Here is a 21,384-nt window from a genome sequence, read left to right on the forward strand (position 1 = left end):
CAGATAGAAACAGAAGCAGATAGAAACAGAAGCAGATAGAAACAGAAGCAGATAGAAACCACTCGTTGATCCAGCAGGACTCACCGATCTTGTCATCCCCGCAGCAGTCGGGCACATCGGGCTCCACCGGCTCGGGAGCAGGGGTTTCTGGGACTTGTAGGAACTCCATCCTCCAAAACTGTGACGTAAATGTAAAAGTGAGAAGATGAAACCGACGGCTCACAGCGTCTTCACAGAGCCTCACAGAGATAAAAGAAAGGCGTTACCCTGACGACGCCGTCCGAGTGTCCCGTGACGATGACGTTCTGCGTGTCCCACTCGTTCATCTCCGACACGCAGCAGCACAGGATCTGCTGGCTGCGGCCCGTGAAGGTGTTGGCGCTGGCGATGGGGCTGCCGTTAATGCTCCACACGTGGATGTAGGTGCCTGCGCAGGACACGATGTCGCCCTGCAGACACACACACACACACACACACACACACACACACACGTCATGTTTCCCAGGGCTTTAACCTAAACGTGCACGTGAACTGTCCGAGGTTTCTGCTGGAGCCCACCGTCAGCTCGTTGATGCACAGAGCAGACACGGGCGCCCGGTGGCCCCTGAGCTGCGTGACGAAGGACAGCTTGTTGAGGTCCCAGATGATGCAGGTTCGATCCCGGGAGCCGCTGACAACGATACGATACGCTGACGACGCTGTCAGACACGTCACGGCGTCTGTGTGGCCCAGTAACGCCTAGGACATGAGGAGGAAACTAAATTCACTCTTCCTGTCTGGTTTCTACCAGGACTGAAGGAAAGTCCAACACTCAAGTGTTCTTCAGCCTTCAGAGACGGGCTGCATGTTTCTGGAGTTGATGTGTTCACCTGTTTGAGCGTGAGCGACTTGGCCCTCTCCTTGGAGGTTCCCGTCTCCCACACACAGATGGCGGTGCTGGTGCCGCCGGTGATGACGAGCTTCGGGTTTGGACATATGGCACAGAGGATCTGACCCCACTCGGACAGACACTCGTACACCACCAGCGCCTGCAAACAAACCGGAGGATCAGAGGTCAGCCGACAACTGTCAGCACTTCTGTCACTAATTCAGTTATTTATTCAAATGCATTAATGAAGATTACAATTAGAGACAAGCTTTTTGAGTAAAAACACATTTCAAATTCACACAGTGATTGTTCCATTCTTCTTTGAATGTTTCAAAACAAGCTGAGATGAAAGAAATACGCAGGGAAGTCGTTTCTCTTTTCTTTATAATCAGGAGGAGGATTCTGTCAAAACCAGCGCCCTGACAGGCGTAAAAAGATGGCTGTGTACTGTGATTTTAACTCTTTGATTGTTCAAATATCACAGCTCATCCCTGATGAGTTGATTTCTGTTCTCAAGACATGTTTTAATGGTTAATTGATCTCTTACTCAACAGAAACCTAATATAAAGACTCTAAAATCTATATTTTTTGATCTTGTAAGTTCAGTTTTGAGGTCACTGATGTGTCTGAAGTAAAGGATAAAGAAAAAGTTAAATCAACCAGGTTTATATCCTGATTATAGCAGCAGTAACTGCTGAACGCGTCGACTCATCTCATATCTGAAACTGTCTCAGTGACTCCGTCACTATTTGACCCAACCTGATGTCTTTTTGTGTAATTTAACATTATTAGCATGGCACTGCAGAATAATTAGCTTTGCTACATAACGAGATCATCTCCAACTTAAAGCTGTCTGCAGCAAACTTCAGATTTACTGTCAGGTCCGCTCAGCTGAAACGTATAAAAATCTAATGACACTTTCCTCCACCAGAGGCTGAGAGCGCATTTCATTCAAACACCAGCAGGGGGGAACCACCACCTTTCAGAAGAGTTTCAAGGTGACATTCGCAGGAAACGGACATGAACGAATGTTTCTGTTACTGACGACAAGCTACAGTTTTCAAAACAACAGCAAAAACAAAAATCAAGACCGTGAATCCCAGTGAGATGACAACCAAAACGGGAGTCTCTGCAGCGAACAGGAGATGATCTTTTCTGCTGGAGGTTAACAGGTTAGAAGTTTAAACGTCACTGCCGACCTTATCAGAGTCATAGTTGGCCAAACGGCAGCTGAGGTCGGCGTAGCCCCAAGCAAACGTTTTGCTCCAGCTGGGAGGAACCAGGACTTTGTTTTGCTCCACAGCAAGGATGCCCTTATCGGTGCAAACAATCTGTCCCACAGGCTCCTTCAGCTCTGGAGACGAGAAGAAATAAGTGAGATTATAACTCTGAAGGGGCTCTGTTTAAGCATGCTGTTAATGTGTGGTCTGAACACATGACTGGAAAATAATCATAATCATGTTCTGTAGCATGTGTGTGTCGGCCTGTATCTCAGAAACAACCATTTCACTTCTGTTTTCTAATCGTTTCTGTGTCACAGTCTTAAAATAACAGTGTCCTGTCACCAATAACAGTATAAGGGCTATAAAAGCCTCTGTTTCCTTGTTTTTTCTGCTACATTCTTCCTCTTACAGCAGAACAACACACTCATAAAATCTGTCATTGCTGCATCTTCCCACTGGGTCGTTCAGAGGTGTAGATGTAGGTTTTTATGCGTTAAAAGTGTAACTTTTCTGATGACCTGCTTCACATTCACTTTCTGAGCACACTCAGACTTGTGCTTCATAGTAAAATCCAAACATTGAGTGTTTCTCCTGCCTCTGAACTGAAGCGCAGGTATCTGTGCGGGCTGGTGTACCTTTAACAGGTGCCAGAGAAGGTCTGAGGTTGTCCAGATGATGGAAGAAGATCTTGTCGCTGTTGGAGCTCGGAGGAACGCTCGCCAAGTCTCCGTTGGTTTTGCTGCGTACGCGTTTCGGAGGGTGGGGCTTCTTGAACAGCTGGAAAACACATAGCAACAGTGACACCTCAGCATCTAATAACAACCAGCAGAGGATAAATCACCGGGGAACAGTCGGCGATCAGGATCAACCTGTTTGGGGATTTGACCGAAGTTGTTGATGAAGCCGATGGTGGCGGTCTCTTTGAGTGGGTCGTTGATGTTGTAGATGTCCACCTGGCCCTCGTAGAACAGGTGGTGGAAGACGTTCACTGCCTCCACAGCTGGAGGGCCCTGCTGCTTGTAGCCGAAGATCAGGTCGATCCACTCGTGGAGGTGGGCGGATACGTAGTCACACTCCAGCGCCTGCAGACAGGTGAAGAAAAACTCCACCTTTAGGGTGTATTCCTAACTCAAAGTGTAGCCGTCACCAGTGGGTTCATTCCCTACATCTCTGTGGACTCTGATGAACTCCCGGGGGTCCCCCTTGGCCCAGGGTGGGAGGATTACGTCACCCAGCTTGGTGCCGTTCTGCTTGGCGCCTGCAGCAACAAAAGTCTGATTTAGACACCTTCGTCTGTTTTTTTTGCTTCTATCAGCTGCCAAACGTTGTGATACGGACCCAGGTCGAAGTTGTTTGAGTTCAGCAGGAACTCTGGCAGGTAGAAGAACTCCGGGATCAGCTCTTTGACGTCAGCCATGTTGTGTTTGGAGGCAGAGAGCCAAGCTTCACGCACGCTGTGGAACATCCTGTCAGCCAGGTCGAAATGACCTCCCTGGTGACCGCGAACACACCACAAATTAACTGCTGGGAATATTAGCTTTTATATCTCACAGCGAAGAACAACAACAAATCTGTCGACCAGTCTGGATAAAAAAAAAACTAAACAATTAACAGTCTATGAATGTGAATCGAACCTGAAGTCTGAGGAAAATCTGTGTGAAGGGCTCCATTCGGACCAAATAAGAAGCAACAATCATGGCTGACGAGTAGTGGGTCCCGTAGTGATAGGCAGGGGTTTCACCTGGTGGGACAGAAGTCAAAATATTTACCAAGATTAGAAAATGAAAACTTAATACTCAACAAAAACCTTTTCTAAAAGTTAGTATTCAGGAGTTAAAGCTACCGTGTGGGTTTGTTTCCCTACAGAATCAGCTGAAGGGACTGAAAACAACAACAATGGAGACATAGAGGAGCCGTTTGGGATGAAGTTTGACAAAACTGATGGATTGGTTATAATTTATACTCAGATTTGTTGAGTAAAAGGTGATGAGTGCCATGAATGTGCTGATATAACAAGATATATATTAGACTTTTCCTTCAGTGTGTTGTATGAAGTTCTGAATAATAATACTAATAATCTGGTAAAGGGGAAGTGTGTTGTTGTCTCTGTGAGTTCGTACCGTTGGGGTCCTCCCAGTCCTTGTACCTCTTCTTGTACTGAGTCAGCCGGTCGTCCGTCTGAGCTCCCATCGGCTTGGCGAGGTTACGAAACGTCTTCGGGTTGTTCAGGTCCAGCTCCTGATTTTAAAAACAAACAAACCTTAATTTAAAAAGCTGTCACAGTTTGGTTTCTGCTGCAGTTCTGATGACCCACCTCGGCGTCGTAGTCGGCCAGGATCCAGGGGAAGACGGGGTACTGCATCAGGTCGTTGTAGGAGCGCCCTGCCAGCGTGTTCAGGTGCATCAGGTACTGGAAGTTACTGATCTCTCCTCTCTGCAACACAGAAAACACTCCATCCCATCAGGTTTCAGGAGAAAAGAAGACAACAGTGGTGCTGAAAGAAAAGAAAAAGGTTCTTACCTCCCATCTTTGAGTCACGGACTTCTCTCCAACCAGAGTGCTGAGAAGGCCCGATCTGATGAACCCATCAGAACAAAAATATTAGCAGGAACGGCTCTGTAAATCATTTTTATACTTGTAAAATGGTACTTTGTATTCTGGAAACAATAACCCTCCCAACACAAATATTAAAAGATTAACAACCTGCAGATTCCTTAAATCATCTAAAACGATGACAGAAATCAGACGGATGAGTCTGTTTACCCTTGTTCCACGCTGGTGTTGGGCCTCTGACCTGAAACCGACTCGGAGCTGTCAGCCAGCGAGGGAACGACCGCCAAGAACCTGCAGGAGACAACGAGAAACACTTTAAACACGGAACAACGACCCGACAGGTTTACGGTTTGATTGTTTCATTGTGTGAACGCTGAGTCAGCAGAAAATGACTAACAAGACAACAGGAAGATCTCTTCAATTCAAAAAGACTGTCCTCTTAGAAAACTGAAGTGTTGCTACGATTAGCTTTTAGCTCAGTTTCAGCTTCTTCTGTAAATTCACTCAGCATCATTTTTCCTGCAACTCTAATTTTCCATTAGAAGCAGGAGCTCAGAATCACGTTCAGGTCACATTTCCATCCGGTACCTTTGGTAAACTTTATTGCGAACTCCCTTCTGAAAGGCTAAAAGGTAGTTCCTTCCATCTGCAGAGAAAACCTCCACTGCCATCGGCTGAAAGAAGAAAACAAAACATGTTTCAGATGAACTAAACTAAATGTTTAAAGCTGCAGGAGTGAAAATGTTCAGTCTAAAAACACCCGAGCTTCTCTACTTATAATAAACTTTTTAAAAATCTGTCATGTGATCTGTGTAAAACAATCTTTTCATCTTTTACATACATCTACAACAATGTATGTCCCGAGCCTTGCAGAGTTTTGACACTAAATTAAAAAGCAGAAATGATCTAATCCATCATTTCTGGACCATCAGTTAATAATTAGAGCAAATGTTTGCAATATTAAAGCATGCAAAACCAATTAAATGACAAATCTGTGACTATAAATGAGCAAAAACCAAAGCCTGAGTGTATTTTGTGTGTTTTTGTACCTGCAGCAGGTAGCGTCTCTTATGAACCTCCTTAATGTCTTCATAAGCAAAGATGCTGCAGGTCCTCTTCAGCTGGCTCTGGCCCTGTCGCGCTCCTCTGGGGATGATGGCTTCATGCAAACTGGACAAAACACACAAACAGACACATTTTACTTCCCTCTACAATGTTTTCATTTAAAAAATAAAAGTACCCCCCAACCAAAACAAAGAGGCAATTTCTTCAGCTCCTCAGGGGATAGCTTAAATATTTAAATACTTCAGACAGAAATATAATCAACAGAATTATTAGCTCCAGTTGTTCATAAATGTAAATAAGTTGTGTACAGTATCTGTGTGTTTGAGAGGCTAAAGATGTATTTAAGTTTATGAAATGCTTGGACTATTTCGGATTGTGTGGAGGCTGCAGAAACAGAAAAACCTGAGCGGGGCACAACAAAAATGTACCAACCATCTGCTCTGTTTTTCTTTTTTTTCTTTTGGCTATTTTCCACGAGTGTCCCGAAGGAACGAGCAGAGCAAGCTTCCTAAAAAGATAAACGTGAAAAAGCTTTGCTGAGCTTCCCGACGCATGCTCCACCGGCACCATGACATCATCCCACTCCAGCGTCCGGAGGGATGATGTCATCCTTAAAGGCGTCCGTCTGCTGCGGCTCCTCAACGTTTCTGAATATTCACAACGACTTGGACCTACTTGGGCGGCAGCGTGTCGATGTCTCGGATCTCCCTGAACACAGTCATGGTGTAGCCGTCGATGACGTAGAAGTGCTCCTTCCCGAACAGCAGCAGACCCTCGCTGGTGTCCAGACCCTGAACCCGGGCACAGCGGTACATGTGCTGAATCTGGAGCGGGCACAAACAGGCAGCAGCTAAATGAGCTGCAGAAAACAGCAAAGATTCTCAAAGCAGGACGTGTAGAAACAGAGAACATTTAATCCATATATGAGCTGCTGCACTGAACCTCAGAAAGACCTCAGATGGTTGCTCAGGTAGATTCTTATAAAGCTAAACTGCAAAAAATGAAAAAGATTCATGTCTTTTAATTAAATAAAACTTCTCATTTTTCAGCCTACTTGCTCTACTGTTAGCTGTTGATATTTTTAGCCTGCCTTTTGCTACGTTTAACTAGCACTTTGCTTCTTTTAGCTAATATTGAGCTGCTTTTAGATTCTAGCTTTTAGCTGTTAAGTTTTAGCTAGTGCTTTGCTTCTTTTAGCTTTATTCAAGTTTAAACTTCAGCAAATTTGAGCAAACTCCTTCAGCAGTTAGCCTTTTCCCAGAAAATGCAATTTATCTTAATATGCCTTTTTATCTGGCCAGTTTTTTAAAGTATATCTATGAAGGTGGTTCTGTTTCAAATTCACTGTCATTTGTCTTGTTTAACTCTTCCTGTGGTTCAATGACTGAGATGAATTTTGAGTTATTCATTTTTATCTGAAGCAAACAAATAAGTGATATATTTTACATCATATCTTCTTCACTGTCCAGCATGTTGACCCCTGTGTGAACAGAAACTCCTGAAAATAGTTTGTTTTCAAGTATAAACAGGTTTGTAGTATAAAAAAATTAATTGAGCTAAACGATATGGACACTTAATGTTTACAGCTCTTGTTAAATCGATATTTGTGAAGCCAATAAAAAGTACATTTTTCTTTATATTCAAATTATTTTAACCTGTTTGAAGAAGATGGTGCACATAACTACTGAGCTGCACGGTCGAACAGCTGCAGGCTGGAAATAATGAGCTAAAATAACACATTTAACATTTCTGTTTCCAGAGGAAGAATCTTTGAGTGTGCTTTATTTACCACCACACAATTAGAGTTAAATACCAAAGAAAAGGTGCTGCAGTGGGACAATAAACGACAAAGCTGCAGCAGAATTCAATCTGCATAAATTATAATTCTGATTATCCCGTTTCCTGAGCATGTGCTCCCAGCTGACCTTCTCCCCCTCCTCCAGGAGGCGCAGGAGTGACGTGTTGTCAGTTTTCTGCTCCTCCTCGGGGCCTCCTGCCTCCAGCAGCTGCTCCTGGAGCTGCTCCTGACTGTCCTCATCTGCACCATCTGCTGTGGACCGAGACCTCTTCAGAGGAGCTTTCACCAGGCCTGGAGAGCAGGGAGCGAGCACATGTCAGCAGCAGAAAACAAAGCTAAAATACACTCTGACACCAACAAACCATCACTTCTTCTGCAGTCAGTCAAACTAAAGATAAGACTCATGTTGCAGCTTTCTGTAAAGATATGGCATAACATAAAGTTGATGAGAACTTTGGTTTAAAAAGCTTTTTACGATTGCAGTTGGAGAGTTAAAACTCCCTTGTGTCACACTGACCTCCTTCAAACCAAAGGTGGTCTGAACACAATCCAGATTATTTATTTTTTATTATACAAGCAGCTGAGTGGACATCTCAGGGTAAAGAAAAAGGAAAAGTCATCTTAGATGCTGATTAAAGATAATAAAACAGCGATTTTTGGAAATATCCTGAAAAGGTGGATTTTTTGCATCTAAAAGTTTTAATGAACTGTTTAAAATAATCCTTCTCAATATAAATGTCAACTTTGTTGAGATTTTAATAATTAAAGTGGATTACAGGGTGTTTAACGTAGTTCTGATTGTTTTTGGGCCCTCTGCGGTCACTGCGTGCTGTAATGCTGTAACCTAACCGTTCAGATCCCGCCCTGCGGCGTCTCCTCACCTTTGACCCTGGCGATGGTGTCCTCTCCGTGTTCCGGCTCGTGTTGCGCGGTCTCGCCCTCCGTGTTGTGCTCCACCGAGTGCTGGTACATGCCCGGGTTTCCCGACAGCAGGCGCATGTAGTACTCCTTGCTGTCGTAGCTGATGGCTCGGCGGTAACGCAGAGGCTTCTGGAGGCAGATGAGAGGCGATCTGAATGTAACTGCTGCCTGCCTCATATTTACATTTTATTTTATTAATAGCTGCTTTTTGCTTGAATCATGCTGCAGTTAGCATCCATTCAACTAAACAGCAGAAGACTCATCAGATCTTTGTGATAAAGCATCTGAACCTGTGAGAAAATGAAAACGTTTATAATACAGCAGCAGGAAAGGATGACTAGACACAAACGTCTTCACTCACATGCAAAAAAGAAAAAGCTGCTGGAGAGAACGTTCAGCCACGGTTAGTTTTGCTACGACTCCATGTGCCAGAGTGCTTTTAAAGGCATTTCTGTTACTTTCATGCAGTCACAGCAGGCAGAACCGAGAGCTGAAGAACTTCATCCATGTGGACGTCAGCGGGGTACCTGCGGAGGGCCAAGGACCCAAACCTGAGCTGAGGGGACAAGAGGCTCCAGACTGAAGAAGGGCTGGAGAACGTAGAGAGGGAGCATGAGACTGCCGTCTTAGAAAAAAATCAACTTTTTTAACAAAAATAACTTCAGAAACCAAAATAAGCACCAACAAAACCTGCAAAATGTGCTTTAAAATCATTTATGGGACCAAATTAATAACATTTTTACTTTTCAAGACAAGAATTAGAGTTTAATTAATTCAGTAAAGTATAGATTTTTTCTCTCTTCTTTGCTGAAGATCAGCTGCCTGCAGAAACTACATGAGTGACACAATGCCCTCTAATTAAGTTTTCTACAAAACATCAATAAATATGCATTTTTCCTTGAGGAAACAATGAGTCAAATGAATAAAAAGAGACTAAAAGCTGTATGTTTTTCAGCTTCCAACCAGAAGAATTAAACATCTGGCTGTGAAGCTGAAACTAACGAGCAGAAAAACGCTTTAAGACCAGGAGGAAGCAGCAGCAGCAGCATTCAGGAGTAAAACTTCATCAAACACCCCCCGAGCATGACTGAATTATGCATTAAGGAGCAGGCCTGGAGGACTCATGAAGAGACCATGAAGCTGCTAAATCCACATCAGAAGAAGAGTAAAGGGCTTTTTCATCAGGGGTTCATAAAATCTGTTTAAAAAGCCTCCATGTGGGGCATCTTTGAGTAAAGGGGGGCTAATAGTGTGAATGCTGATTCAGAATCACAATATTGTGTTTTTATTGTTGCATTTACATTTCCTGCAATCTAACAATGTCTGAAAACCTTTATGCCATTTTAGCCATTTATAAATAAAACATTTATTATGGAGGCGGGTGGTGTGACTTTTGGTTAATGTTGAAACTTTTCAACATATTTAACTTTATTTACAAATATTTCCCTCTAAAAATGACTCCACTTGCTACTTTAAGCTTTTAGCTAATATAAAGCCAGCCTTCTGCTGATTTCAGCTAGCTTTCCTCTACTTTTAGCTACTGTTCTGCCGGTTTTAGCAAGCCCTTTAATATGTTTAGCTTTTAGCTATTATTTAGCCATTTTAGCATTCAGCTTACAGTTTCATACTTTTGACTTTTAGCTAGTGTTTTGATTCTTTTAGCTTTAACAGTTCAGGCTCACCTTCAACAAACTCCAGTAGTTCAGCAAAGAAAATGCAATATTTTTAGTTTATTATAATGTCTTAAATTCCATTAAAGCACACTAAAGAAAAGAGAATTTAAATTAGAAATGTTGTTTTTGGTTTGGAGAGAAGTTGTGCACCACTTTAATTCACTCTGGAGTTGAAGCGTCAACTAAATGCCTAAAATATTAAAATAAATACACTTGTGCTGCTTAAATAAATACATTTTATAGATTAGAGAAGGTTTCAGACAGGGAGGAGGGATCATCTGTGGAGCAAACAAAGTGAAATGTGTCTCTGCTGAGGTTTATTTCAGGTTTCTTCTCATTCTTCACACTTTTCCTGACTCAAATTTCCACATCTTCAGTCAATTTTCAGGCCATTTCCTGAATTTAGTAGATTAATGTTTACCAACTGTATGATCCAAACACAACAAACAGCATTTTATTTTTAAATTGTGATGAAAGTATGTGATCAACATGTAGCACAACTGTTCCTTCAGAAGTGATAAGCCACTTCTGAAGTCTTACATTAGAACATAAAACATGTAAATGAGCTTTCTGTCAGTGAAGTCTGATTAAAGAAGAATCAAAGTTAGTTAAGAATCATATTTCACTGAATATGACCAGAAAATCGGATTAGGACGCCTCCCGGACTCCTTCGGGACAGACCCAGAACTCGCTGGAGGGATTCTGTATCCTCTCTGGAACAGGTTGGGATCCCCAGGAGGAGCTGGAGAGGGAGGTCTGAGTTTGACCCAACCACAGATAAGTGGTAGAAGATCGATGGATGACCAAAAAAAGCATCTTCTAACGTTTTATTTTCCATCTCCTTCCAGAAAACAATAAGTCTCAGATTTAAAGCTAAATACCTGCGCTGAGTTGGTGTTCGCCTCGGTGTCAGGGAAGTACGGGTAGTGGATGTAGAACATGTCGTTGCGGACCATCTTCTTCCTCATCCGGCAGGGCCCCTCCGTCATCTCCAGCAGAAACTTGTCCAGGTGGGAGCCGATGGGCGGGCCCCAGAGGCCCCGCTCACGCAGCAGCTCGTACTCGATGGCCGCCCACTCTTCGGTCACGTACTTCAGGACGTTCTGCTGCCGCTGCGATACGGAGGGAAAGGATGGAGAACGACGGAGAGTCACTGCTGTGAACTAATGAGAACGCTGAGAACTGAATGGCTTCGCCGAAATTCTTTGAAACTGAGTTGTTTAAGCTAAAAGAAGCTAAAAGAGGCAAATGTTATTTTATAGCCGAAAGTAGAAAAACGCCAACTGAAAGTTAAAATGAGCAAAACACTAATAAAGAGCAACAAAAGGTTAGCTCAAAGGAGTAAAGCGGTAACTAAAATGAGCACTATGTTTGCTAAAATTAGCTAAACACTAGCTAAAAGCTAAAAGAGGCAAATGTTAGTTTATAGCTAAAAGCAGAAAAACGCTAACTGAAAGCTAAAATGAGCAAAACACAAGGTAAAAGAAGCAAAACACTAATGAAAAGCAACAAAAGGTTAGCTAAAAGGAGTAAACCGGTAACTAAAATTAGCACTATGTTTACTAAAATTTGCTAAACACTAGCTTAAAGCTAAAAGCAGCAAAATGGTAGCTAGGAGCTGGAAGTAATGAAGTAGTTCAAAGCTAAAAGTGACAGAATGGCAGCTAAAAACTACAACCAGCATAAGAAGACGAGAAGCAGATTTAAAAGAAAAGAGAAGTTTTTGAAGGAACTGAAGAGTTTTCAGTGTATTTCTACAGGTAAAATATTTTGAAAAGTATAAAAGTTACAAAAAAGAAAACTTGCAGTAACCATCTGCTGACTGAGCTGAACGACACCAGTGGTTATAACAGCAGGAAGTCTGAAGACGGAGCCTGAGTTCGTTGTGAATGCTCAGTGAGTGATAAAGTGCCGTACCTCTTGATATTCTTTATACTGCATGGCCACCAGGTCTCGAACGACCGCGATGTGCGTAAACATCCACTGGAAAGTTTCCTGTTGGTCAGAAACACACGGCTGCTACAGAACAAAGCTGAGTAACGAGCTGTTCGAGCCTCGCCGGTCGGCTTCCTGTTTACCTGCGCGGTCGGGCTGTTCTTGTTCAGGTTGTTCTCCTTCTTGTTGCGCCGGACGCCGGTCAGCTTGGAGAGGCCGAAGCCGCTGCTGACCCTGGACAGCTTGGACTGGGCGGCCGGCGCCGCAGCTTCGCCACGACTGATGCACTTCTTCTCGTAGGCTGAAAAAATAAAAATCCAAATTTTACTGATGTTTTTTTAACACCAAGTCATTTTAACAGCCATTAAATGCAAATAGGAAAAAAACAGTGGGAGAATGTTTCAAAAATAAATAAATTACGCAGGTAATGGGGTGTAAAAATGCATTAAATCTTGGACTCTAGAGGTTTTAAAAATCACTTTCATATGAGCTGCACATCTGTCTCATTACAGGAATGGGAACAGATTAAAAAAAAAACACTTTACATCACTGAGATTTCTACCAGCCTTCCTTAAAGTGTTTAAATTGTTATTTATTTGTGTTCGAATTGGAAAACTTGATTGTTCTCAAACTAAAGGCTGATTTCTCTCTGTAATATGTCGGTGTAACTTTCACTCAGACAAACAAAGGGTTCAAAGTTAAGTTTTATATTTGTCTGTTTAAAATGTCCCTTTAATGCTGAAAAATTCACAAGACAGACTGCTGCCATAACAGGAAATACTTCTTAAATCTGCTCATTTCCCACAACACGGCAAAGGTCTAAGTCATCCTGGTCCTCGAGGGCCTCCATCCTCCATGTTTTCCTTGTTTCTCTGCTCCAACACACCTGATTCAGAGGTTAAACCACCTCTTCATGTTCTGCAGAAGCCTGTTAATCACTCATTGATTCAGATCAGGTGTGTTGGAGCAGAGAAACAAGTAAAGCATGCAGGATGGTGGCCCTGAGGACCAGGATTGGAGACCCCTGGTCTAAGTAATCAGCTTAAAGGGTAGAAATCAGCAGAAAAACACAGATCCAGTGAGGAGAAGCCAAACAGCGGTTTTATATTCATGTACAGTTCAGTAAGTGTCTAAAGTCCGGTTTCTGTGTGGTCGGGCTCACCCAGGTGGTTCTGCCAGCTCTTCAGAGCAGGCTCCTCCAGAGCGGGCCGGGCCGTGGCGATGTCCACGTGGCCTCTGTCGTTGCAGGGCAGAGACACTTTGAAGATGTCCTCCAGCATCTGACGCTTGCTGTGCATCAGTTCTGTCCACACGCGGTTCACGGCCTTCAGCAGCAGCTGCCGGCCTGCAACGTTTCACAGAAACGAGTTCGGTCAGATTTACTGACGGGAGAGGAAGCTGATTCTGGTTCTGAAGCAACGTGAGTAAACTTTGTAAAGTCACAGATTCATGTGGGTCTGAATCTGTTTAAAATGGTTCAGAACTCTCAGCATTATTCTCCTGCATGTTTTTGTAATACTTAGTGCTATTTTAGCCCTTCATAGATCAAAACGTTCAGCTTAATCAGGAGATGGCTGCTGTGACTTTTAGTTTCTGGAACTTTAATACTTTTCAAAATATTTTACTTTATTTACAAATATTTTCCTCATAGATATGCATTAAATTCCTATCAAACATTGTTTTCTTTAAACCTGCTTCAGCAAACTGGCTCTATTTTTGTCTTTTAGTCACGCTGCAGCATCAAACCCACACATAAGCACAGGCAGCAGTGTCTCACCCTCGCTGACGTCGTGGCTGTGCGTGGAGTCGTTCTCGTTCTCCGTGGACATCATAACATGCCAGGTGGTCATCCTGGCCTCTGCCTCCAGACCGAAACCCTCCACACTACTGCAGACACAAAGACACACAGACATTAAAACCAAGGTGTCCTGTAGAGCTGGATCGCTTTGCTCCTCTGCAGCAGAAACCTCTGCTCTCTGTAGTGATTCTGTTAAAACTCCCAGCATTTAAGACGTTCAGTCTCACCTGATTTTAAAAATATGAGAATAAAAGAGTCTGATGCATGTCTTTCATCTAAACCATAAGTTAAATGTCAGACGTTTTGAAAAGAAAAAAAACCCATAAAAGATAAATAAATACCATGATGGTATCCTTTAATTTAAGCCAATCAAATTATTGGTGAACAGCAGTGATGTAATGAGACTTCCTGGTTCAGTGTCAGAGCTGCACTGCAGATGATAAAAAAAGAGGCACGCTTCAACAGAACAGGCGGAAAAATTAAACATATTCAGTGAAGATCTTTAAATCTATTTAGCCAAAATGATTCAAACTCAGACATTTTCAGTGTGTAAGACGCAGCTCAGAGGGGGTGAAAATACTGCTGAAATCCAGCCACCTCATCTCTCAGAATCTGTCAGACTAACTTCATACAAGCAGCAGTTTTACCAACAATTAACAGGAAAATAAAAGCTTTCAAAATCGTATTGCTCATTCATTGTTTGGCACACTAATTACTTGACAGGTACATAATGCAGCCTGTCAGATTCAACGCCACGTGTTGGTGAGTCAGAGCTTAATTCGCTGTTAATTTTCTCTCACTAAGGTTTATGTAACATAAAAACACAAAACAGTTCAGCCTTACAGAACAAATGCTCATCCCAAACAGCTTGGGCAATAAACAAAGCAGTAAAATCCACCAAAAATGTCTTTCAAAAAAACATCTCCCCAACTCTGAGCTGCTTCGAAGAAGAATAAATAAAGTTGTTTCAGAGTAAAATACACTGAAAGGGTCATATTTTTAAAACTATTTGGTTTCAAGTGATAAACTTGAAACTATATTTAAGGAAGACTGTCCTTCAAGATCTTCTCTCATCCCAATTATATTCTTTAGACAGAATTTTCATCCGGACCGTCAGATCTGCTCCCAGTTTCATGCATCCTTACCTCCCGCTGTGCAGGCAGATAAAGCAGTGAGCCAAACAGGCCACAAAGTCCTGGTCGTGGTTGCCCGGGCCGAGCACCAGGTTGCGGTTGACTGTCAGGACCCGCAGGGCGTCCAGCAGGGCCACCTGCTGAGCTACGGTCTTGTGGGGTCGACAGAGCTGGTAGAGCACAGTTCGGTTCAGACAGTGGTAGACGGTGTCGAGGGAAAGGCCCTGGGAACGCCTCTTAGACTGGAGAGGAGGGAGAAACGTTCATTACAACCTGAATAAAGCTGCTGCGGTTCAGCAGGAAGCAACCAGGTCTGATCTCTGGTAACAACAGGTCATGATATCAAGGACTCAAACACAACTCAGACATAAAACCTGTTATCTTTGTTTTTTCTTTTTGCATCATTTTTGCATCCTGGAAGTATTTTCCTCAGCACATCCTACAGAGAGAAAGCTGCAGTAATCTGATTATAAGCTATAAAACCTCAGGATGTCAGTATCACACACACAGAAAAAACACACCTGCTCAATCGTTTAGCCCTAAATGCCCTGGCAGTAATAACCTATAAATGTGCTTTTCTGGCTAAAATGAGCGAGTGAAGCTAGCAGTCAGATGAAAGCTGTTTATCTGGTTTCATATTGGATTGATGGGAAGAAGAGCAGTTTTCTTTATTCAGACAAACACAGAGCATCTGCTGCCATCTGCTTCAGGGAAATCTGCACAGACTGACACAGCAGGCAGGGTACAGTAAGAGTTTCCATTCTGCAGCATGAAATAAGTGGGTATAATTTGAGGCACTGTATTATAAGACCATAAATATTGTAGGGTCTTAATTTTCAACACCATTTTGCTCGTACCTGTCCGATCAGCTGCACGATGAAGTCCACCACCAGCTTGGAGTCCTTGTTGAACATCCCCTGCCACAGCTTGTCCACGACCCGCTGGCTGAAGTAGAAGACGTTGTTGACCAGAATCTGGTAGCTGCCGCCGGTGCTGAGAGGAAGAGAGGCGTCTTCGCCTGGAGGGAGACGAGCAGCGAGACAGAACCGTCACACGCCTTTTTAAAAACCTGCACCCTGATGACTTCTCAAAATGTTTCAGTTAAATCACATTAATGAACAAAACTGAGGCGCCAGCTTCTACAAACAGCTTGGATGTGTGTCCAAAGACTGAAGGGATTCTAAAAACATCACGCTAACAAGAACAGTTGTGCCTCCTTTGGTATTTTATTGTGTTACAGCTGAAAAATAAACTCATTTTATGTGCTTTTTTGGAGTGTTGGATCAATTCCTAAAGCAGTTTTTTTTTTTTTTAATACAGATCAAACTATCTGAGTATTAATACTAAATAATGTAAAGAGTTGGATTTACAAAATAAATAAAGATGGCCAGTAAAACAAGTTAACAAAACTACAAAAAACAGCAAATCATAGTAGACTAAATTAAGTCCTGTTACAGCTGCGTGGACGTAAAACAGAAAATCAAAACCAGCTACCGGGGAGCACAAGCCAGTGTATGTGAGTTAAGAAAACAGATGTAAACAGATGTGAACCGATGCAAACAGATGCAAACAGATGCAAACAGATGTAAACAGAGGTAAACAGATGCAAACAGATGCAAACAGATGCAAACAGATGTAAACAGATGTAAGCTTGTATCTGCTTGCAGGGCTGGACCGTACGATGTGTTTCAGACTTTGTTCTGACCTAGAAGGACGTCTGCAGCCAGAAGGTGCTCCATGACGCTGTCCAGGATGCTGGACTGGAACTCCTTCTGCTGAGTTCTGGTGGAGCGCTCCGGAGAAGCCTGCAGAAGAAAACGATCAAACATCAGGCGCCAACTAGGATTCATGAAAGGCAAATCCAAAGTAAAACCAGGACACGAGTTCTGGTCCAGACTGATCCCCGTACCTCCAGCAGCATGTCAATGATGGGCGTCTGCTTGCTGGCCGGAGTCATGCACATGTTGTCCATGATCAGGACCCTCATAAAGTCAAAGACATATTTTTTGGCTGGGTGGTTGGTCAGCGATGTCTTGGAGCCCACGTTGCAGTACTCGGACTGGCTCCGGTTCATACCAGAGTCCCCAGCAAAGGCCTTAAACTCTTCGGTGGGAGAACCTGCTTCATCGTCCAGATCACTCACCTGAAAGGGACGAAAGGACGAAGTTCTGAAAACACAGCTTTAATTGTGACAGAACACGCAAACAATGATGTTTTCTTTCCATCACACCTATGTTTCTGCTTCTGTTGGTCTTTACTTACCATCTCTGAGTACGGCCTGATGTTGAAGGGGAAGACGGTGGCTGCCAGGGCGCAGAGGAAATCTGGGCTGTGCCACATGGGCCCGAGGTCCGGCACGTTGTGGTACAGGTACCTGAAGAACTGCATGAGGGTGACCGGGTACTCCCTGAGCCAGGAGCCTTCCTCCTCTGACTGCCACGGCTGGAAGGAGACACACGACACATCGTTTCCACACCGTACTTTAATTATCAAATCTTTGGGCTCAGACAGGTGAACCGAAACACCCCCAGCAGCAGTTTTTGCAGTGATTGAGCCACTTAATCAGCAGGAGGTCTAACAAAGCTCCTCATAAAGCAGCAGTGAGAAATGATGACAGAGACACTGCAGGGTTTTTGATTATTAATGCGTATTGTACTGAAAAAAAAAGCAAAATCCAGACTGTTTATAATGGACACAAGAAAATCTGTCACTAAGTGCTTTCAATGAAGAAAAAAAGAACATCTGCTTTTAAGAAAAGATGTTTAATCTAATTAGACTCCCTTAAACTATAAACTGAAGAGTTTAGAAGGAGCAGCTTCATAATATGGAAAAGCAAAAAGCTCTACATTCTTACTGTTATTTTGAAGCAAAGAAAAGAAACAGTTCAAACCAGCGAAGGACGTTCTCTCACCAGGTTGAGCATGCTGCGCAGCATGGCCAGCAGCAGGAAGGCCGCCTCGGTACACACACTGTGGATGGAGCCCACCACCGCCCCGCTGGAGGCCGGCATCCCAAAGATGAAGGTCCAGATGGAATCCAGATCGAACTGAGAGCACAAACACACGAGGTGGAGTAATATACACACATACAGGTACATTTATTAACCTGTGCTCCCTCACGTTCTTACAGGAAGCATCAGGCTGAGTAATCTGAAGCTATTTGGATGTTTAACACGAGACAACCATCAACAAAACAGATGTTTTTATTATTCCAATTATAAGAGTTTAAGTGAAACTGTTTACTGTTTACTGTTATACGAGTTATTTTTAGTTTAATGAGAAGAATCGTGAAAAGTGTTTGTTCCAAGAAACCCGATCAGCTTCACGCTGAAGATTCGATTCAAAAATCAGGAGTTTTTATGTAATAAAATCCTATTTCATGACACATTCACTGAACAGCCTTCTGATACTTTAGTTTTTGCTTCTTTTGGCTTTTAGCTACACTTTTTCTTCTTTTACCTTCCAGATACTGCTTTGCTGTTATTAGCTAGCCTTATATTTTGTTTAACTTTCAGCTTTTAGGTCACTGCTTTCAGCTCGTGCTTTACTACTTTTAGCTAGTGTTTTGCTTCTTTTTAGCTTTACCAATTCAGTTTCAGCTTCTGTAAATTTCAGCAAAGTCATTCAGCTCTCAGAATTCACCCTGAATTTTCCCTTGATGTTATTTTTACATTTTAGCTTGTAACTTAGCAGTGGTGTGCCATTTTGACCAAGTCTCCCTTAAAAAAAAGAAATGCTCATCTGAAGGGACTTCTCTTTTTTAAAGCTGAGCATGTTTTGTATACTCCTACTCCACTGGCTCTTTAAAGTGCGGCAGCCAAGAACAATATTAGTTGTTAAAAGAAAAGAAAACTGGGTATACTAACATGTACCTGCAGGCTGTCTGGCAGCTCGGTGACGGGCTGCTGCAGGAAAAGCGCCATGAGCAGGAAGTACAGCTCGGGTACATTGGTGTGTTTGGGCAGCAGAGTCTGCAGAACAGGGAATCCTGGGAAATGGCAGGCGTCCCTGTTGATCTCTCGCACCGTTGAGCGCCCGCCAGCACTGCGGCCCACATTAAAGCCTAAAGAGGAAGATGAGAGAGTAAAAGAAGGAGTGAACACATACAGTAAACTCCTCCTGACTGAGGGAACTACAGGCAGCTTGCTATGTAACGTCTGCACCTGGAGCAGGGTTTTAAACTACTGCTATCATCTGATTTAACAAAGGTTGGATAAGCTAGAACTCCAAATCTGAATGAAACTAAAGCTTTCCTTTCACAGTCTGAATTTCTGAAGCAAAACACTGATTCTCAGCCTCCAAGCTGGTGGATTACAATCCAGTTAGAATTTGAAAGCCCAAACTGTGAGAAAGTCGAAAACCGCTGAGCTCAGGGGGAACTACGATGACTGCAGCAGGGAGAGCGGGAAGGCAAAGTAAACAAGAGGACGAACCCTTGGCTGTGCGGCGCACAAACTGAGCAGCTTTGTGTTTACTGAAAGAAGGCCAACTCCGACGGAAAGTGTTGCCAGAGTGAGGAGAAGCGTCTGCTGATCCGTTTTACAACAAAACATTAAACCGGAAATTATTGCTGCAAACCTCAACAACTGCTGGGAGGTTGGAAAACTAAAATGTGAATAAATGAAAATAATTCAATCTCATAAACCTACATTTTATCCACAGCGGGACACAGTAAACGTATTCAATGTAACAAAAATGTTTTTGAATGGTAGCAACACGCTTCCAGGAGCAACAAAAGGCTGTAAAAGTCAGTGGTCCGAATAAGAAACAGCTGAAGAAGCATTTTATTACTAATTAGGTTAAATGGCAACAGGTCAGTAAGAGGACGGGGGAGAAAAAGATCATTTTAGAGGCTGAATCTCTAAAAAGTAAAGATGGGCGGAGGTTCAGCAGTCTCTGAGGTCAAAGGTCAAGGCTGGTTCTGGTTCCGGTTCTGTAAACACAGTTCCCCGTGCCGTCCACAAATGCTGCTTAAAGCTCTATCAGGCAAAGAAGAAGCCAGATGTGAACAGATGTGTCTCCTCTGTTCTGAGCTCAGACGGGTCCAAACCACGGAGACGAGGGACAATTTCTTAATTTCAGCATTTGATTCGTTTATTATGTTCCACTGTGAATAAAACATTGGTTTAAGAGATTCATTGCATTCTGTTATTATTTTACATCCCAACTTTGTCAAGACTCATCAAAATAATAAAAAGCTCACATCTATGCATAAAAAACAAACCCTAACATTGTTCAAATGTAGTCTTGAAGCTGTTTTAGATTCAGTTCGCTTCGCTCTCACCCAGCACTGTGCCGATTTTGTTGGTCAGGACGGAGTCGGTGTGGTCCAGCCAGCCTCCTCCACACAGGCCCTCCCTGAAGCGGTTCAGTATGGACTGGTTGGACAGGAGCACCACGAGGATCCGCAGAGCCACCGTCACCGTGCTGGAGTGGAGGTGCTCTTCCATGAACATCAGCAGCCAATCAAAGCCGAGCGTTCTTACGAGCTCCTCGCATGCCCTGCAGGAACAGAATCAAGTTAAAAACAGCTGTTCACAGCATCTCTGTCTTCCTAAAGTGCAAACTAATACATTCTGATGACAATTTAAACCCCACGACAACTTCGGTTAAATCAGTAAAATCTATGACCAGGTTTACAGTCAATCTGAGGATTTTTGGAAGCATTAGAATAAAAATGAGAAACTTATTTACATAGTTGGAAAAGTCTTTTTCTGATCAACTTAAGCAAGTGGAAACTCTGAGAATTTTGTTTTTATAGCTTGAAGCTCTCAGAACTAAGAGAATAAGGAGGAGAGTGATGTCTTACTGGACGTTAACTGCACATTTCTCTTTGGTGGTGAAGAGCAGTTTGAGCAGGTTGTCCAGCAGTCGATTTCTCAGCAAAATTAGGCTGGCTGACAGGAGGCCGCCGAAATCCTCATCATTACCTGCGGAGAGTTTCCAAAGGATACTTCAGGTTAGATCGCACACGGTTGGTGTATAAATAAAGATCTTCCGGGAAAGTGATCGGCTGAAGCTGACGGTCACCTCCATCAATCTTCTCCTCGTTGTTGATCTCCATGATAACAAACTTCTCACAAACGGCAAACGTAGGAAGGGTAGAAGAGATGAACTGACCGAACCTGTGAGGTGAAAAACGTGCTCATTTAGACCCTCCATGTAAAAGAACTTCTTTAAAGACCCTTGTCATGTATGCATGGGTATGCATGAACGTGGGCTTACCGCAGCAGGTCGTACGGGTTCGGGAAGCCTTGCAGCAGCAGGCTGAGCACGTTACTGATGGCAGCGACAGTCGGCTGCGACAGCGAGGTGTCCCTCAGCGTCAGCAGCAGCTTGGGGATCAGCTGAAACTCCCTCAGCAGTTTGGCATTTTTGGCCGCCTCGCTGTTTAACACAGAAAGATTCGATTCACTT

General features: G+C 43.2%; 1 protein-coding gene across 8 annotated transcripts in view; it reads right to left on the minus strand.

Annotated features, from left to right (window-relative positions):
- wdfy3 (WD repeat and FYVE domain containing 3) overlaps positions 1-21,384 on the minus strand; it is an 85,094-nt gene that overhangs the window by 7,098 nt on the left and 56,612 nt on the right. For 6 of the 8 annotated variants that reach the window (XM_025009252.2, XM_025009255.2, XM_025009250.2 and 3 more), the window contains 36 exons: positions 21,193-21,354; positions 20,998-21,092; positions 20,777-20,897; positions 20,252-20,469; positions 18,834-19,030; positions 17,880-18,014; positions 17,231-17,410; positions 16,878-17,111; positions 16,674-16,773; positions 15,826-15,986; positions 14,981-15,210; positions 13,815-13,924; positions 13,200-13,382; positions 12,181-12,338; positions 12,020-12,097; positions 10,984-11,214; positions 8,957-9,019; positions 8,390-8,558; positions 7,636-7,799; positions 6,386-6,534; positions 5,695-5,815; positions 5,234-5,319; positions 4,856-4,936; positions 4,613-4,667; positions 4,406-4,525; positions 4,212-4,329; positions 3,726-3,832; positions 3,430-3,583; positions 3,258-3,349; positions 2,961-3,173; positions 2,727-2,868; positions 2,068-2,222; positions 870-1,028; positions 559-738; positions 267-449; positions 85-178 (listed from right to left, as the gene is read on the minus strand). In XM_025009252.2, the coding sequence (XP_024865020.1) occupies positions 85-178; positions 267-449; positions 559-738; positions 870-1,028; positions 2,068-2,222; positions 2,727-2,868; positions 2,961-3,173; positions 3,258-3,349; positions 3,430-3,583; positions 3,726-3,832; positions 4,212-4,329; positions 4,406-4,525; positions 4,613-4,667; positions 4,856-4,936; positions 5,234-5,319; positions 5,695-5,815; positions 6,386-6,534; positions 7,636-7,799; positions 8,390-8,558; positions 8,957-9,019; positions 10,984-11,214; positions 12,020-12,097; positions 12,181-12,338; positions 13,200-13,382; positions 13,815-13,924; positions 14,981-15,210; positions 15,826-15,986; positions 16,674-16,773; positions 16,878-17,111; positions 17,231-17,410; positions 17,880-18,014; positions 18,834-19,030; positions 20,252-20,469; positions 20,777-20,897; positions 20,998-21,092; positions 21,193-21,354 (5,198 nt within the window). The remainder of the gene's footprint in view (positions 1-84; positions 179-266; positions 450-558; positions 739-869; positions 1,029-2,067; positions 2,223-2,726; positions 2,869-2,960; positions 3,174-3,257; positions 3,350-3,429; positions 3,584-3,725; positions 3,833-4,211; positions 4,330-4,405; positions 4,526-4,612; positions 4,668-4,855; positions 4,937-5,233; positions 5,320-5,694; positions 5,816-6,385; positions 6,535-7,635; positions 7,800-8,389; positions 8,559-8,956; positions 9,020-10,983; positions 11,215-12,019; positions 12,098-12,180; positions 12,339-13,199; positions 13,383-13,814; positions 13,925-14,980; positions 15,211-15,825; positions 15,987-16,673; positions 16,774-16,877; positions 17,112-17,230; positions 17,411-17,879; positions 18,015-18,833; positions 19,031-20,251; positions 20,470-20,776; positions 20,898-20,997; positions 21,093-21,192; positions 21,355-21,384) is intronic. The other 2 variants (XM_025009251.2, XM_025009253.1) reach the window with 2 other exon arrangements.

This window comes from Kryptolebias marmoratus, linkage group LG1 (genome assembly GCF_001649575.2).
Source record: "Kryptolebias marmoratus isolate JLee-2015 linkage group LG1, ASM164957v2, whole genome shotgun sequence".
NCBI lineage: Eukaryota > Metazoa > Chordata > Actinopteri > Cyprinodontiformes > Rivulidae > Kryptolebias > Kryptolebias marmoratus.